At 38.3% G+C, this 18,840-nt stretch overlaps 2 protein-coding genes across 2 annotated transcripts in view; both read left to right on the top strand.

Moving 5' to 3' along the window:
* Positions 1-3,403, top strand: part of LOC306851056 (fatty acid CoA ligase Acsl3-like) — a 34,386-nt gene extending 30,983 nt beyond the window's left edge. The window contains exon 15 of the mRNA XM_079387102.1: positions 1,515-3,403. Within this exon, the coding sequence (XP_079243228.1) occupies positions 1,515-1,672 (158 nt within the window). The 3' untranslated portion in view covers positions 1,673-3,403. The remainder of the gene's footprint in view (positions 1-1,514) is intronic.
* Positions 3,404-6,519: 3,116 nt separating this feature from the next.
* LOC306851875 (potassium voltage-gated channel subfamily E member 4-like) lies at positions 6,520-8,283 on the top strand. Its single transcript, XM_079388362.1, has 2 exons — positions 6,520-6,574; positions 7,159-8,283. The coding sequence occupies exon 2, from the start codon at positions 7,180-7,182 to the stop codon at positions 7,696-7,698; it is 519 nt and encodes a 172-aa protein (XP_079244488.1). The 5' UTR covers positions 6,520-6,574; positions 7,159-7,179; the 3' UTR covers positions 7,699-8,283.
* Positions 8,284-18,840: the final 10,557 nt, after the last annotated feature.

Below are 18,840 nucleotides of genomic sequence, written 5' to 3'. Positions count from 1 at the left end.
AAAATGAATAATTTCCTCAGAATTTTTGTATTTTGCAATACAAATATCTAAACACCTTTAATACAAGATGGGCCGAGTACCAAAACTGGGAAGTATGTTCATTTACTGTATATGTACTCAATACTTGGTAGGGGCTCCTTTTGCTTTAATTACTGCCTCAATTTGGCGTGGCATGGAGGTGATCAGTTTGTGGCACTGCTGAGGTGGTATGAAAGCCCAGGCTGCTTTGATAGCGGCCTTCAGGTCATCTGCATCGTTGGGTCTGGTGTCTCGCATCTTCCTCTTGACAATACCCCATAGGTTCTCTATGGATTCCATCTACACCTTTTCCTACCCAAATTCTTCCTTCCTGTCAACTTTGCATTTAATATGCTTTGATACAGCACTCTGTAAACAGCCACACCTTTCAGTAATGACCCTCTGTGACTTACCCTCTTTGCGGAGGGCGTCACTGATCGTCTTCTGGATCATTGCCAAGTCAGCAGTCTTCCCCATTATTGTGGTTTCAAAGAACAAGAGATACCCAGAATTTATACTGTAGGGATGGTCATTAATTGAAACTCAAATGTAAATATTCTAATATTTTCAGATACCGATTTGACTTTCATGAGCTGTAAGCTCTAATCATCAAAATGAAAACAAAAAAAACTTTTGAAATGTTTTACTTTACATGCAATGAATCTAAAATATATGAAAGTTTCACTTTTTGAAATAAGTTACAAGAAAAAATGAACTTTCACGACATTCTAATTTGAGATGCACCTGTACACCGTGTCTACACCGGACGCCGTGCCACAACAGCTAAAGTCTGTCTACACTGGACACGACAAAGCAACCGTTGAAAGTCATTTGAAATTTGTGTCAGTATGTCATAAATAGAACGCGGCAGCAGTTTACTGTCTCTTCGTGTCATGGCACGGCATCCAGTGTAGACAGCATCACTGATTTTGCTTTGTTTCTCAGAACTAATCGTTGCCTGGGTTGCGTACTTGTGTGTGTGGGGCATAGCTATCAAAATAGGGACGAGACCCTTTAGGGGTAGGGGCATGTTTGTTTTGGTGATTTCAAATGTCAACATTGGCTACCAGAAATCACTTACCCCACCTTTAAGATTATTTATTTACTGTACTTATTTTTTTATTAAAAAGTAGTGAAGATTTGAAGTGTTGCTAATACAACTCACTTTCTGCACCCTGGACATTTAGATAACATGTTGACATGCTGTCTTCCCTTTGGTTTATTTTTCTTTACCTGGATTTAAAAAAGTTTTAAAATAAGTCTTAAATTTACATTCATAAAACCTGCAGAATCTTTGTATACTGCAAACCACATACAGGTTTCTCTATTAATGTACCAATAATATCATATTGACCACAATATTTGCAATCATTTAAGCTTGAAATGTTACTTGTATTCCTATGGAAGAAAGTGTATATCGTGCACATTTGTTGTGCTTCCTGTTTTACCGCTCTTGAGTTTAGTTGATTCATTTCCTGCTCCTGTGTATTTAACAGCCCAGTTAGAAAGATTTGAGATCCCACGGAAGATCCGACTGAGCGTTGAGCCCTGGACCCCAGAGACCGGCCTGGTTACAGATGCTTTTAAACTCAAACGAAAGGAGCTTAAAACTCACTACCAGAACGACATTGAGAGGATGTATGGTGCCAAATAGAGCCAAACCCCTGCTGATTCCAGACAAAACCACTGGACAGGCAAGAAAAAGTTGCTATAGTAAGATAAGTAACCTCCAATCAGGATGGAGATTTCCAATGGACGTTACAAACATGAACATAGAGTGATGACAAACACTCATAACCAGCAATACTTAAAGGTGCCAAAAGTGATGTTAGCCTTGCTAACTTCTGCCAGACTAAAGTGCTAAATTAAAGCTGCTAAATCCATTCCAAATACATGCATGCTCTCCAAAACACTGCCATGTCAACAAATCAGAAATGAAATGACTGAAAAGCAAAAAGGTTCAGTGCTGTAAATGTAACATGCATCCAAATAATCCAATAATAATGGCTCAATCAGACTGAAAACCTTCATGCAAACACCTCAATATAGCTGACTGAGCTTGATCCAAATTACATTTTGATCAGATTGAAATGGGTGGGGTAGACCTGAAAAAAATCAGTTCAATCTGAAAAAAAATTAAGATTATCATATTAAAAAATCGCTTGCGCATTTGTGCAATGCAGAGAAAGGTTTTACGGTCATACAAACATGTTTATTCACGTGTGGCATTTAATGAACTGGGGTCTCATTTATAAACTCTGCGTACGCACAAAATGGGCATATAATATGCGTAAGCAATTTTCCACGCACATATCTGGATTTATAAAAAATAAACTTGGTGTAAATATGTACGCGCTGTACAGACATTTTAGACCATGCGTACGAACTCTTTTGGAGTGAAAAGTAATTAAGTAAACTATATTAAACTGTTTTCATTTCGATATGCAATTACAATAAATATTCCACTCTCATTAAGCACTGAAATTACAAAAAGTAATTACCCAGAAGTTAAAATTAAATTTAGACACACATAGTGGATGCATTTGATCACTCTTCATGTGGCATCCTATATAATGACAGCGAGGAATGCTATAGGTGCACAATAATCCATTTTTAAACTAAACTGCAGATCTCATGTTACAAGGAATTTTTTTTTTTTTTGTGAGAACAATGATCATGATGTGCACTTACTTCGATATTATGGCGGACACAGCTGGATACGGGGGTTGAACGGTCAGTCCATTATCCGATTTGAATAGGACCAATGATAATATCTTACTGTACAACCACAGCTGCACGGACGTGTTGATGTCGTGTAAAGGCATCTCCAAAACACTATAAAAAATACCACTGTATTTGAAGGATGCCATTAAAGGATTACTACTATAATACTATATAACCAGTGTAAAAGAATGAGATCAACTATTTTTTTATGATATGCAAATGAGGTTATGCATAGTAAAACTAGGCATTGTAAGCTCCATATATGGTGATTTCTGGGAGGAGTCGGGGTGGGTATGCACAATTTTTCTCTGACTGGGGTTTATAAAGGGATTTTTGCACAGGTTCTGGTATACCCGTAGTTTTATAAATCTGAAAAAATTCACGTGTACGCAAAATCTAGCTTTTGTGTGTACGTACACTTTTAGGATGAAATTTACGGAGAGTTTTATAAATGAGACCCCTGGTCAGTGGAGGAGACTGAATATGTACTAAATAAAAAAAATCAGTTTTCGTTTTAAAAATCAAGGCAAAAACTGCAATTATGCTTGCAGCAGCAGCTCAGGAGAAAGTGCTGTATTGGATTCAAACCAACTGACAAAAGACTACTGCATGTAAACATACTTAATGTGATTTCTCAGGACATTTTATGCATGTTATTCCCAAAAAAAAAGCTTTATCACGGCTATAAATGTTGCTCAGATTCCAAAAGTTAGTTTCACAGTAGGTCAGTCTCACTCTGTCTCGCACTTAAAGGGATAGTTCACCCAAAAATGAAAATTCTGGGTGAGTAAATGATGACAAGAATTTTCATTTTTGGGTGAACTGTCCCTGTTCTTGTTCTTCCCCATACAGTGCATTATGGGATGTTTTTCTAAGCTCACATTCTCATTGAAACCTTCGGTTTCAAACAAATACAACTTGTAGATATCCTAAGGAAACTCTTCCAACATCAGTTTACATCAGCAATTTTCTCTCCAAACACATCTGGAATACTAAAGCCATTATTTGCTTTTTTCAATCTTTCCATAACCTTCATTTAATACTGTCAGAAGGAGACTAATGATCTAGAAAAATCTAATATCTTTAAGCTTAATTTATTGTTGAAATAATTAGCTTTATTTACATATAATTACTTGCTTATTGGAGAGTGTGAAATCCCTAAAGCATTTCTGCTCATTGGATGATTCTAGGACTGGAATGTTCCTATTGGGTGACTGTATATCCTGCTGGACAGGATAATAGATCTAGTATAATTATAATAATATAAGCCATTCAAACAGGTCCATTTAACTTTTTGACATGATTTCACTCATTTCAGGGAGGTTTTCCAATCTTTGTCTATAAAGACAAACTGACATGTTTAAATTGTTTAAGAGCAAGTTGAACTGTTTCTTAAGAACTCTGTGTTTTTGGTCAAATAGGCAAAATTTACTTTCTCCATTGAAGGCCATTCTAAATCTATGGAAGCCATTTCCACCACAGAATGAAAAAAAACAAGATAATATTGCGACTTTCAATTACAGATTTGTGTGATACAAACTCTCAATTCTGACTTTTCTCAGATTTGTGAGACAAACTTGCAATTGCAAGTTATGAGTCCAATTCTGAGGAGAAAAAAGACCATTTTCTTACAATTGTTCCAATTCTCGTGAGTTTATATCACGCAATTCTGAGATAAAAAGTCATTACCGTTTATTTTTTATTCAGTGGTGGAAACAGCCTTCCATTTAAAAAAAAACAGCTATATATTCTGAAATAAACTGAATATAAAATTACAAAAAAAAAAAAAAAAATGAGTGTATTGTATTAGATGTTTTTGGCAGGCTTTTAACAATGGTAAAAAATCTCTGCTGCAGAGCGTGATAATATAGTGATCAGTCACGTGGCATTTATGGCTCAAAAATACTGCTTCAGAACAAAGTGTGCATGAAGTAAAAATAGAGTTGAATATAGATGGAGTTGAATTAGACTTCCTTGATTTATGATGCTTTTTACTCCTAGCTGATCTCTGATCAATAAAAGCGCTCCCTGTTCCTCTCTTTCTTTCCTCTGTTAAATGAACTCACTGCGATCCCTGTGGAAGCGGCAGTCATAAACTCTCTGTTCTCCTTGTTTATTTCTCTCACGCTCTCTCTCCTCTCAACATTATTACTTTGTCCTTTTGGTCCTACGCTGTTTTGTGCCCCTGATAATAGCCTGTTTTGAACTAAAATGAAATCAGACATTCCTATATCAGGCCATAAGTTATTCATTTATTTTGTCATTTGCCTTGAAATTGATCCTGTGAAGTTGAGAGAGTTGAGATAAAGGAATAAAGGGCTTTCCTGTGCAAAACTCAGCTTTGTGGGTTATTCTTACTATGAAGCACACGTCAGGCAACATCTATGTCTTATGAATAAACTCTGTTTTTAAAGATCACTTAAGTAAGTTCTTAATTCTTTTATTTTAAATGCACGTTGCCATTTTTTTTGTTCATGATTTTTTTCTTTTGAAAATCAAAACATTGCATATTCACAACAGTGCATAATATGGTACTCAGTTTTATTTACTCTTTCCATTTTATTGGTCTTTTGTGTAATCCCTTTAACAAACAAAAGCCAGTTTCTCTAAGGACATCATTTTGGTTGGCAAACAGCAGCACAAACATAAGAATTAGTTATGGATTTGAAGAATTATGTGTCACTCTAAAACATTCAGAATGAACTACTGGTTAGAAAGGGTTTTAATTTTAAAGAAAGGCCTCAATCCTTCACTGAGCAATGACTAACTTTAGCTCCATTGTTTAAATACTATAATGAATAAAGTTGAAGTGTGTGATCTTGACCAGAGCATATGTCTGATGCTCCGCTATACCCTTTTATAGAAATACTTCCATAATACAGCTGCGGAGTACAAAAGTCCCTATAGTGAGTGTAAAACATCCACGTAACTGAAGGAGCGTTATACTGCTGATGTTTTCCTCCGATTCACCTTATGATGCGGTTGTTTCTGTAATGTGTTCTCAGACAGGGAACTGCCCCAGAGCTGCTGATTTGATCAGATTTTCATGTGCTTTGCGTCAGTTCTCTGTTACTCGATCCTAATTGACAGGTGTGGTCAGGCATTGGTTTGCACATTCTTGCTCCAGTTTTCCACAGTCATGCCACACCTACCCATCATGCATCACTGCCAGACAGATGAGGATGGCATAGATTCTAACATGCTTTCACTGCTGACGTAAATCAGACCAGGAGACCCTTGAAAACTACGTCAGTGGGGTTGTAAGGTACAGCTTAACTTTTATTCAAACGCATGGCATTAGTCCCTCTGTACATTTGATTTAATAATGTTAGCTTTCGTTTGAAATGTTTCCAGTTTATAATTTTAAGACCGCTTTTGAATAAAATCAAGTTCAGGTTTTGGAGCGACGCGAGGTGAGAGAATTTAAGATTTTCGTTATCGGGTGAGCAATTTTTTAAGATGGCAATGGTGGTTTATTTCTGCATGACTCGTGCAAGCCATTCCTCCAGTTTTTGAAAGGCAAGCTGTCCTGCTGAATAAGAGGCTTCCTAAAGCAAGCCTGTCTGGTTATGTTATGATGGATGAGCACATCTGGCAGCACTGCGCACTTGGACTCCATTAAACGTCATAAGAATGTGGCTGTGAGCTCAAGCGTCTCTGGCCGGGACTCAAGTCCTGTGAGGATCTCGACTCCCTCATCCTCGGTCACAGATCCTCCTGGCGCGTGGCCACGCATGGGATCCGCTATTTAAACCGGACGCAGCTGACAGCCCCGTTACAAGCCAGAGACTGAATAACAGCGAAGCCACGCGCTCCAGGGTGAAACATCCCGGTGAGTAACTAACGTTCATGTAAAGACATAAAACAATATTGTAAACATTTTAATGCTTAAAATGTGTATTTTCAAACATAAATAGGCCAACGTGTTTTTAAATCATGTCTATATTGCAGTGGTGTATTAATGTTAATGAAGTTACTATAAAGCGATTTTTTTTTTTTTACTTTGTTAGTTTAGTCCCTTAGTTTTTTCTAAGATGTTAAACCTGGTTGTGATGCGTCTCCAAAATTAAAGTTTGTTAAAGATTTTATTTTATTTTTTAATTCACCATCTGGGTTGTTTCTGATCAGTTTTAGTCTTAACCTTTTTAACAGCTATTTAATTTTTGAACAGCGGTTTATTTTTTATTTCTTCCTCTCGTTATTATTATTATTATGTCTATAATTCTTTGTTTTTTTATTATTAGGCCTGTTATTTTTTATTATTCTTGAATCGCCTTATTATTATTTTTACTATTATTATAGCTATTTTTTATTATTATTATTATTAGCCTATTGTAATTACTATATTACTACGACTACTTGTAGCCTACATCATTGAAAAGACTATGTTTTAACTCTCTCTCTGTAATTTCACAGATAACCGTTTCGTTCGAAGTAATGGAGTTGGCGCGCAACGCCTCCGCGCTTCCGGCGCAGCAGACCAACCGAATCGCCTTGCCCGGTGGAGGCGACAGTAACGCTTATCTGTACATCATCATCGTGGTGTCTTTCTACGGAGTGTTCCTCACTGGGATCGTGCTCGGTTACCTGCGCACCAAACGGCGCGAGAAGAGGCGCACGAACGCCTTCACGCGGCTTCTGTACGAGGAGGAGCAGCGCGAGTGGGGCGCGAGCCAGAAGAAGCACAGCTTCAGCCTCCCCGCGTTGCGCTCCGCGCCGGTGCCGTTCATGCTAACCACGGGCCACGCGCTGGACGGCGGCAGGGTTCTCGCGCCCCTGGCGTGCGCGCTGTGCTCGGTGGAGCAGAGCAGCGTGAGCTCCCTCAGCTCCGTCGCCGATGTGCGCTTCGCCATTGAAGAGGAGTCGAACAGCGGCAGAGACGAGGATCCGCAGAAAACCGGCTCGGACCACAACAGTGACGGACCTTCCCGGGAAAACCTCAAAGAAGCGCTCTGAGGTTCCCGCTGCAAACCGTTACTATGGCAACCATAGTTCCCGCCGAAAAGCAATAATTATCCCACCACAGTTAATGTTACAGCAAATAAAACTGTTTTAAGTTGGTACTAGCCACCGTTGCAATAAAAAAAATGAAGTTTCTGAAGGCTTCCTGTACTGTTTTAAGAAAATACTGTTAATTTATTGAAGTTTTACTGTTGTAAATAACTAGTAATTTGGCGGGAACTGTGGATCACGTGATGAAAGGGCCTTGAGGGAAATATAAACTCTTATCGCCAGAAACAGATTTTTACACAAGAAGCACATAACTTGTGATATAAATTGGATTTGACGCTTGTGTTGCTAGAAGTGTATTTCCTCGCATACTTGTGTGAAGTATGTTTCAGGCGCGATGTAAACATTGCCATAAACCTGGAAGTCACTTGAACAAAACTTTTTACTTTAAAGGCCTATATTTCATTCACACAGATGTGTAAATGTTTTTGTAAAAAGATCTGTATATATTGATATACATGCATGGATGTGCCTATTTAAACTTTACCTTATTTTATGTGCAAACTAAATAAAATGTTCCTTCAGAATGTGAAGGTTTTGTGGCCGTTTATGATTATTGCCACTTGGGGAGTCAAAGATCACGGGGCTTCTCCAGTGATTTTGTTTTCTTTTTCTTTTCACAATTATGTATTTTTGAAGTTTTTAGACCTATAGGAAACTAGAATAAATGTAAGACCGATTTTGTTGGTAACATCTGAAGATACAAGCTTTCAGAAATGTAATGTTTCAAAGAAAATTATTTTAGATATTTCCACCGGCCCTGAAACAGATGCAATTAAGACATTCGGAAGCCCTTTGCAGATGAGAAGATAATGAGAGGCTCTTGGCGTCACTGTAGGGATAAAGATCTTTCAAGCATCCACTCCTGAAACATTTTTCATTCTGTCATTCCCCTTGAGAATAAGCTAGATGATCATTCATGGACAAAGGGGGTTTTATAAATGTCATGATTTTGTGCTTCCTCACAGATCTTCATAATCATGATTCTCAGTCTTTGTTGTCCTATGACCCGTCTTCCGCCCCAGGGAGTGCAGTGGAAAGTTCTCGCATGTTCTGTCTGAGTGGCTCGTTTCCAATAAACATTTGGACGCAGAATTAGGAAAGTTTTTGAAGTAAAATATTCAGATTTTGACACCGATGTCACCTCAAAAGAGAGATGACCTGTTGGTCTTCCTGCTTTTTAAAGTGATGAGTAAAAAGTGAAACCCAACTGTTGCTGTGGTGAACTTGAAAAACATTTAATTTCTTTCTTTTTTTTCCGAGTTACATAAAACACGATACATAATGAATAAAACTTCCGAACAAAACACTGCATGTGAATAATTTAATGAATCATTTTTGCCCTATCAAAGATCATGAATAATAAACCATGTCAAGAAAATCAGATTTTATCTGAAGACAAAATACTAACACGTGCAGTCACTACAGTAAGTGTTGTATTGTTAACCGACCCGGGAACAGCTCTTTTATGATGCATTTGACTATCATCCATTGGGTTTTCTCTGCATACAATGAAGTAGCAAGAAGGAACTTATCACAGCAAAAGGCATAACAGCTGTAAAAGTGCACTGTGTTCCAAGTCTACTGAAAATTCACATAAGCAGCTTTTAAAACTGAAGTCATGCGAATTAATTGGACAGAAAGATTAACCTGCGAAAAGCAAAGAGTGTTTCTAGCACAAAGCTATCGTCTGATTTCAGAGGACTTGAAAGTGCGCGAATCCCATCATGTTATTGTGCAAACCTGGTTCGTTCAAGGCAACACGAATGTTTAGCCCACGTGTTAACAGTAGCTACAATTAGTACAATCAGATCCCTTTAAAGCGAACCGAAATGAGACCGTCTTCGGAGGTGGTATTATAACATGCTTTTACTCTTTCCATACAAATGACACGCAGGTTACCATTAGAGTTCAATGGAAATTGCGATCATAGTTAGCTAACGATGCTTTTGGGAAACGCACCCCAGAATGGTTATCGAGTCAACACCTGAGTAGTCTCAGCCTCAGACCGTTGACTAAAGGTCTGATGCATATGGCACAATTTTCCAAGTAGGGCTCGCTGCATCCTGCGGTGGACATCCAATCCCGCCCACATCCAAGTGTGACATCATATGGTAGGTTTAGGGGTTGGAGATGGGGTGGGTTTAGGGATCAGGGGGTGGAGATGGTAGGTTTAGGGGTGGAGATGGGGTGGGTTTAGGGATCAGGGGGTGGAGATGGTAGGTTTAGGGGTGGAGATGGGGTGGGTTTAGGGATCAGGGGGTGGAGATGGGTAGGTTTAGGTAAATGTAAGGTGGGAGGAGTTGGATCTGGATCCAACCACGCCCCCTGGACCTTGTGGGCTGGCCTCCAATTTTCTGGAAACACTTCAGGAATGTCGAAGTCGTAATCTGACTGGTTGAATTAAACCAGATTTCCGGGAGACGCGAGTGTTACGTTTATTTTCGGTCCGCCGGGAAACAAAGGTGCCGTGGCGCCAAACCCCCTCATGAAAGAAGAAAGCTGTCGTGTTTACAACTGTGATGACGAATGCTTATCAGGGTCAACTAAACGCTGGATTTTCAAAAGTATGTGAAATACTTCAATTTTGCGGCATAGAATCTTTAAAATACATCCGAGAGTTTCACACACCGGTTTGTTGTTGTGGCGATATTTCCACGCCCCGAAACATGATGCTAAACGAAACGAACTATGATTGGTTGTTTGACATGTCAGTCAAACGGCCTCATGGGCGGGCCTTGGCCAATGAAAGCATACATATATTCCAGCCCTTCTGCCGTCAGTCTGAAGGTTTGGCTACGCCAGACTAACACCTGAGCGACTTAACTGTTATATTTTTTCAATAATTTCAATTTTCAATATATCTGTGTTGAATTGAAGTGAGCTTTGCCCTTATCACGTGATATAAAATTTTTGCAGCTCAACAGAAATATCCAAATGTACTGTCATTGTATAAAATGTAAACATTTTATCCAATATGTTTTTTTTTGTTTGTGAAAAAGCACAAGGAAATCATTTTAACTTGGGGTTTAATTGCTGGGTTATTTCACAGACATGTTTTGGCAGTGAGTGCACTTGTGCTCAAAATAAATTGAAAAAATAAGTAATTTCTCTCTTTCTCTTTGCTCACTGATTTAGTCACGATGACATTTGAGAAAATCCCTAACACAGAAAAACAAATCCATTCTCTTTACCCCTCTTTTCATTTCTCGTTCTCATCTGACCTTTATGACTTTCCATTTAATAGAACATGTATGAGGCTTGCCATGACTTAAATGGCAACCCAACTTGACTGATTCATATTTAAAAATGTTGGGTAACAATCTGAATAGATGTGATTAGGAACATCAAGAGTACCAATAATATTGAACATATTGATATTATGCACACACTGACCCAAAGGAGTCTGAACACACACAAATGTTTCATATCTCTTGGCTCCTAATGAGAGTTTCTATGGTAACAGGTTCCAAAGGGAGTGCTTAATTTACACGTGGCAGTCAGATAAACGGATGGCGGAAGGACATCCATGTGAGGGGCTTGTTGATGTGCGAGTGGGTGGATGGGTGGTCCTGAAAAAGCAGTATAGTTAAGTCCAAAGAAGCACATAAAGTTAAATGTTAATGTAATTTTGCATGAAATGGTACAATGGCGAAGATCAAACTGGCCCAGAATATTTCAAAGAATATGAATAACAGAATCAAACCTTCTGCTGTAAAAGATTACTGCTCAAGCTCCAATTAAAACTACAAAGGGATGCATACCATTGAAGTTCCATAAAGTATTTTTCATTCTATTTTTTTTTTGTAAACCACCCTGTTGCTTAAAAACCCAAAAACCGATATAAAGAACTTTTAAAATGCAAAGAGCAACTCAAGAAACCTAAACAGCCAAAAAAGTTTGTTGATAAGATGTTTCTTTGAATCTACCCAGAGAGAGAGAGAAAAAATAAGATGATTAGTGGCTCTTTCATGGATGTTTCACAGTCGTGAGAACTTAATGGAGTTCTTCATTATGCCTCAGTAGAGGATCAACTTCAGATATGTCTTCTAAAATGCCTAAGGACAGATAAAATTCCTTTCCAGTTTTCTCATCGCTATCTAGTCTATATAACTGATACATTAAAAGTGATGTGTGTAACGTTTGCACCACTAACATCATCAAATTGGTTGGAGAAATAGATTGTCTCATACCAAATTCACTTGTTGGGTGGTCGAGATGATGTCAAGAGGTCAACCTATGAAAGACTTGCGTATAATTGTCTCTGCAGCTCAAATTAAAGGGTATCTAACAGGAAACATGCTCAAGCTTACGTCATTGGTCGACTCGGTTGTTGTCATATTGGCTTGCTTAAACAGATCATGCTTTGAATGCGAGTTTTTCACTAACAATGGCTGTCTTATAGGTAGTCAGAACACAAAATTGATATGAGAGAGTATTTTAACATACAAAATTACACCGCTATGGGCAAGAAACCATGAAGAACCTTTATTTTGATCTGAGTTTGCTATCAGATCTCAGTTTTAGTGCTTCTGTGGTCTGAGCAGACGCTGGTTTGAACTCACTGATTAGCTGAACTTGACATAATAAAACAAAACAAGATAAGCTGTATGATTTCGGGAGGCAAGTAAGAGACCCCCAGCTGATTTTCCCCAAAGCTCTTCATTTCTTGGAGCATGAATACGTGCAGAACCACGACTGCTGGAAAACATAATGCATGAGAGTAAACCAGCAAAACATAAAAGATGATATTATGTTCAAAATAAATAAGTGACTATTTGAAAATCTGAAAACTTGACTCTGTGTGTATATGTACTGTATAAATCCCAACATAACAAGCAACACTTTCACCCTGCAACTAAATCTAATGAACATAAGATGCTTGTTAGAGCTGCTGTCTCTGTGTATTTTGAGAATGCATGTGTGCTTTACAATCTTCGATCCAGCTTTCAACTTTGCGTTGACCTGGTGCCATAAAAAAACAGAACTAGCTTTAAAATCTTGCATGTTGCAGAGCAGATGATTAGATACCGTCTGCTTTAATCTCAGCGGGGAATCACTGCTAACTATCATCTTTTATCACCTCAAGTCAGATCTGAAAGAAAAAGAAATGTAATCAAACTAATTTAAGGTTAATTGGTTGGTGCTTTGCTAAAAACATTTTTTAGTGCTTCTACAAATAAATCCAAATAAGCACAAATAAATTTATTTATGGGTTTGCAAAACAAAATGCGCAAAGAGCTCGTAACACTTTATAATAAGCGATATTTAGAAAAACATCTAAGGGCTTTCTTCTCTATTTTTTTTTCTTAACACCAGAGAGAGTGACGGTTTTGGAAGTCAATGGGGTCCCATTTTTTTTTAAAACCCAAACATTCTTCAAAACATTTTATTTTGTGTTATTTTGGTGAGCTATTGCTTTAAACACTGTATGTGTGTGTACGCTGTAGCATTATAGCCCAATCTATAGTTCGATCTCATTGGTCCAGGTCCATTATAATATGTGTAGTAAACATGAAATATGGTATACTATGCAATATGTATAATAAACATGTTTTAAGGCATGTTCACCAATAAGGCATGCTCAATATGTTTTGAGGCTTTTCAATTTATGCACAGACAGACAAATTACTTGTCACTGGAAACTTGTGCTGAAACGTCACATCGCTGATTAGGACACAGGGTGAAGTTGTCAAGTTCTGAACACTGGAGGCTGCTGTGCGGATCAGGAGCAGTGCTGGAATCATCCTGATGGAGCTGGCAGAGAGATGAGAGACACAGTTTAGAGGTCAGAGGCTTGTAAACAACTCCAAACTTTAGAGTGATTCATGTAGCATCTTTTCTAATTAATTCCAGATTTCCTTTGTGCCAAAAGCTTTCTAAATATATGAGCTAAATTCTGTTAAGCTGGATTTAAATGACAAAGCTTAATTTGTGTGAGTGTGTATGTGGGCATAGATAGTGCCAGAATGGACACGGTTGAAAAGACCAATTGGTGCAATGGTCGATGACTCACCGGTTGGGCGTATTTATAGCATCAAAACACACACACACACACAAAGGAGCTTTTAACCAGAGTATACAGACAAAAAATGTAATCACTCTTTTTCTCTCAGCATATATGAACAAGCACTTACACAAACAATAATAAATGCTGTCAGATAGAAAATTACACATTAAAAGCAGTTATGATGACTCGGTACTCACTCGTTTAAATAAACACTGTAATGTCAAGTGAGAATGAGAATGTCAACCTGCTCATGTTAATCAGATGAGGAATAATTAGTTGCTATCACTGATTGGAATTTGTTACTGAAATGCGTTGCCAAGCATAGAAAAAGCACAGTTGCTATGGATACAGATGTTGACAGCCGGTGTTGCAAAAGGGTGTGGTTGACTGACACCTGTGTCTCCTCACTGATGTTGCCACCCACCTTTGTCACGGTGAACACTGCAAACTGTTCAGAATGTGTGTTAGTTATTGATTTTGAATCACAACAAGGAAGTTTCTCTATGATATGTGGTGCCTGTATAATCGATACACACCTAGTGAGTTATTAAAGCTGTTTGTCTCTGTATGATAGTGTGTGTGTGGTTCCTCAGCTCTTTGCTGTGAACAAAACCCTTGGGGAAATGATCTCTTCAACACCACCCTATTTTAACTTGAAGGAGAAACAAGTCACAACTCGACCCAAATGCAAGTGTCCAAGCATACGAAATGAATAAACAAATGACTTGTTGGACTGAAACAATACAAAATCAAAGTAAACTTGAATGTTATTTGGCTCTGAACAGATTATACGACAGCCAAATATCTCAGACTGTGAACTAAGAAAAAATAATGACAAGGTACAGACTGAGCAATCATACTCTGGTTATGGAAACAAGCAGATATCGACAAAACTGGCGGCCCGAAGATACCAGGATATGACCATACTGAAGCCAAAGAGATGTGCAGACTCTTCCTCACCAGTGCCTAACTATGAGGAAATTAGGAGAAAATCATCAGTTTCAAATTTGAATGAATTCAACCTGACTTCAGAATTTAGACACTTGCAGACAACAAATATGTTTTATGTGGAAAAAAAGAGATTGTATCTTTTTAGCAGCATGGTACATCAATGTCTGTCGCAAAAAGAGAAACGAGTCAACCCATCAGTGATGCGTTCTCAAACAAACATGCCGTTTATCATTTTAGAATGTTACTAGGAAGTTTAGAATTCTGTTTACTTAATTTATCATTCTACATTCTGTTCATTTAATATCTGTTCTAAATTCATAGTAACTATAAGAAATGCCTCCCATGTCAATAAAGTGTACATCTGAATTAGAAACTGAATTGAGTGTTATTATTAGTCTGTTCAAATCAAGCAAACACCAAGTATTAAAGGTTACTTTATTTTAAGGTGTCCTTGTTAGAGTGTAATTACATACAAGTACTGAGTAATATTAATTAACTACGTGTACTTACTACATGGTTAGGATTTGGCTTAGGGTTACATGCATGCAATTATGCATAATTTATTGTTATTAATAATAACAATTACATGTAACAAGGACACAAAAATAAAGTGTTACCATCTATTAGTGCTCCAGAAATAATAAAAAGCAACAGCAATGTATGCAGAATACCTGAATGACCCCATAGAAACATGCTAAACACCATCATGAGCAAAGCACCTGTAAAACACCCTAGCGATATGCTCTCACCCACTCCGAACACTTATGCTCATTGCAACGACCCTAGATGGTTTATTTTTCTATATTAGTGGCAGCAGCAGGAGGCTTTTAAAGAAAATACTATTTCAGGTTTTCTACTTCAGAATTTCATGTTTAATTCAATGTGACCTTGCTGTTCCTTTGTGATTATTTGTACATTTCCTAGCAATTTTTAAGTGAAAGTAAATTCTGCATTCATTTTTTTTTTTCAGAGAACAGCAACCACAACAAAGCATTAAAAACAACAAGAACATTGTACCAACTCTAACAACATCCTAGCAACACCCTGGCAACCATTTACAACACACAGCAACATGACAGAGTTTTGCTCGGTCAAATGTTACTCAATAATCTAATTTGGTCCATAGTCTCTTCACACTTGCACTCTTCCTCTACTACCCTTTGTCTTTACATTTTCTTTTATCCTCATTAAAGCTCATTTCGATTCAGCCACACACACATCTGACCTATGAGTCATTACTGGCAGCACTGCAAAACACTCTTCTCTCCTTCCATCCTCTCTTTCTCTCTCTCTCCGTCACACTGACGTTCTCTCTTGTGTGGGCTCCTCCCAGTGTCCTGAGATTACCTGTCAATCACAGGGTCTTCTGAGGTCAGGAGTGCGTCACCAGCGTCTGCTTCAGTGATGGACGTGTCTGCGTTAAACAGATGTTTTAGTCACAGCTCAGTTTAACGGCTCTTCTTCTCTTTACCCCTTTGTTGAGTGGTTTCGTTTCCATTTCTGATCCCCAAAGGCTTCCCTGAAGCCACACGTGGTCTTCTTACATCTGCCTATCTCTCTCAGAGTCTCGCTTCCTTTCTCTTTTCTTGTCTGCTGAGGTGCGATAAAGAAAAGTGACCTTGTTATGAGAGGCAACAAAGAGAACCTAACTGAAAGATCTCCTACGCATGATGCCTTAATGTTTTCCTCCAGGTTGTACACTTGATGCCATTAACTTGCAAGTGGCTCAAAGCAAAGACGACTTTCAATTCACCTTTTCCTTCAAAAGCAAATTGCATGAATGAATAATAGTTCAAACATACATAAAAAACCATTTACTCACCCTCATGTCATTCCAAATGTGTATGAGTTTCTTTCTTCTGTGGAAAACAAAAGCAGATATTTTGCAGAAGTGTCCTTGCTGCTCTTTTCCATAACAAAAAAAGGATGTTAAACTGTGCTATTTCAAGTCTGCGTTGGTATAAAAACATAAAATGGAACACCACTGCAGCTCTCAAATTGTATTTACATGAATCTACATTCAACTGTGGCAAGTTAAGACACATTGCATTAGATTTGACATCAAGAAACAATAAAGTTAGATTGACATTTATCTTCTTTCGCATTTTTGGTGAACTGTTTGTCCAGCAATAAACAGAAACAGTCAGGCAATAAAACAACAACAACTACAGGAGAATTACAGCCAAATTAAAGGGACTGCATTTTGATACATCAGATTTTTATCCCTTAAAATGCATTAAATTTACTTTTTATTTTCTGTCATGATGTGGCATTTTCCTGATAGCATCTGAACTGATTAAACCTCTTTAATCTCAAACAGGAAACTACTTTGCTTTTAATGACCGCGTAGGAGGCATCATGGGATATGGAGTCCATTTCAACAATGAAACTGATGGAAATGCTGATCAATAATTGAGATGAAGGGGAAGGAGAGAGAAGGAGAGACACACACAGGACTCGTTGGCTCAGATCAGAGCGATGATCTGCTGTTGTGTGTGTGTGTTGCGGAGGGGAAGTAATTAAATTGTAATGCGTGTTGATCTGTTTAGGGTCCCTCAACAGGCTGCTGCACTTTCCTCAAGATACTGAAACCAACAACCTTCACCCACACACAAGACGGCAGAGGGGGAGAGGAAGAGAGAAACAGGCGGAAGTAACAAGAACACAAAATGAACGGTCTCTGGAGTATCAGGTGACTTCTGATACACAATTACGTCTATTGACTTTACATACCTCTCTTGTCTCATAAGTTTATATTACTTGCAGAATAAGATTTTTTTATCAGTTAAAATAAATAAATAAATAAGAAGAAAACTAATAATGCCCATAAAATGTCCAAAAAAAGCTGCATAATGGATACAGTCAAAAAAAAAGTGAAAAGTGACGTGACATGTGGGCAAGTATGGTAACCCATACTCAGAATTTGTGCTCTGCATTTAACCCATCCTAAGTGCACACACACAGCAGTGAGCACACACCCGGAGAGCAGTTGGGGGTTCGGTGTCTTGCTCAGTCGTGGTATTGAGGGTGGAGAGAGCGCTGTACATTCACTTCCCCACCTACAATCCCTGCCGGACATGAGACTCGAACCCACCACCTTTGGGTTACGAGTACAATTCTCTAACCATTAGGCCACAACTGCCACCAACTGGACATCATCAAAAAATAAACAACAATCAGGAGTCCATTTTGCTATGATGACAGTACACTATCACGCTTATTTATTCGCTGAATAAACAAATGTGTATGTCAAAATTATTGTACAATTTTACCTGTATATTACTATAAAGCTTCCGCTAAGAAAAAGTCCATTACGTTGTTTAAAATAATTTATGTAGCAACAAGAAGAACACTACAGAAATTTTACTGTAATACTTACAGTCTCTGAGGTTGCCAAAATCGAATGTTGCCAAGTCCTTGGTTTTCCCGCGGAAAAACTCAAAACTCTAACTCTGTTGACGCTGGTTGTTTTTCATGTCCGTGGGTTGAAGCGACCCCAGTAACGTGGTATTTAGCCCCTGTAATGCAAATTTTACCAGGGGAACGCTGCCAAAAACGTGTAACATATTTTATTCCTCAGAACACGATTTTTACCGGGGGACCCATTCGAAACGCGATTGGGCTAGTTTTGAGTAGCAACTGGACGGGTTTATTTGTGAAAACCTGGCAACACAAGATGGCGCTTGCAATGTTTGTATGAACGAGAGAGCGATAAGAAAACAGCACCATTATTTTTGAGTTACGTTATGAAACGGTCTGATACAAAGCAGCTTGAAGGCAAGCAAGGTTAGCAAAAACAGCGTAGGAGACCAGATGCCATTTTTAATGGATGTCAGTGGAGGAAAGGCATTAACTGCTTTTGTGGGAAAACAGCTTGTCATTTTATGAATCGACCGCCTATCTGGTAACCTTCAATATTTTCCATTAAACATTCGTTTTGGATTAATCTATTAGCGTTTACATCGAAAAAATAAGTGTTGTTACATTGTCAATTTATCGTACTCCTCTTTCCTTTCTGTTATCCGCAAGCGCGCAACTCTCTCTGACAGAAATTCAAAGTCAAGGCTGTAATGTGATTGGTTATCAAAGCACACGTGATCCAAGTTGACGGTTACGCTTTCTTCGCG

Source organism: Barbus barbus (assembly GCF_936440315.1).
Source record: "Barbus barbus genome assembly, chromosome: 31".
Classification (NCBI taxonomy): Eukaryota; Metazoa; Chordata; class Actinopteri; order Cypriniformes; family Cyprinidae; genus Barbus; species Barbus barbus.
Note: the sequence above shows the minus strand (reverse complement) of the source record. Positions and strands in the feature narration are given on the sequence as shown.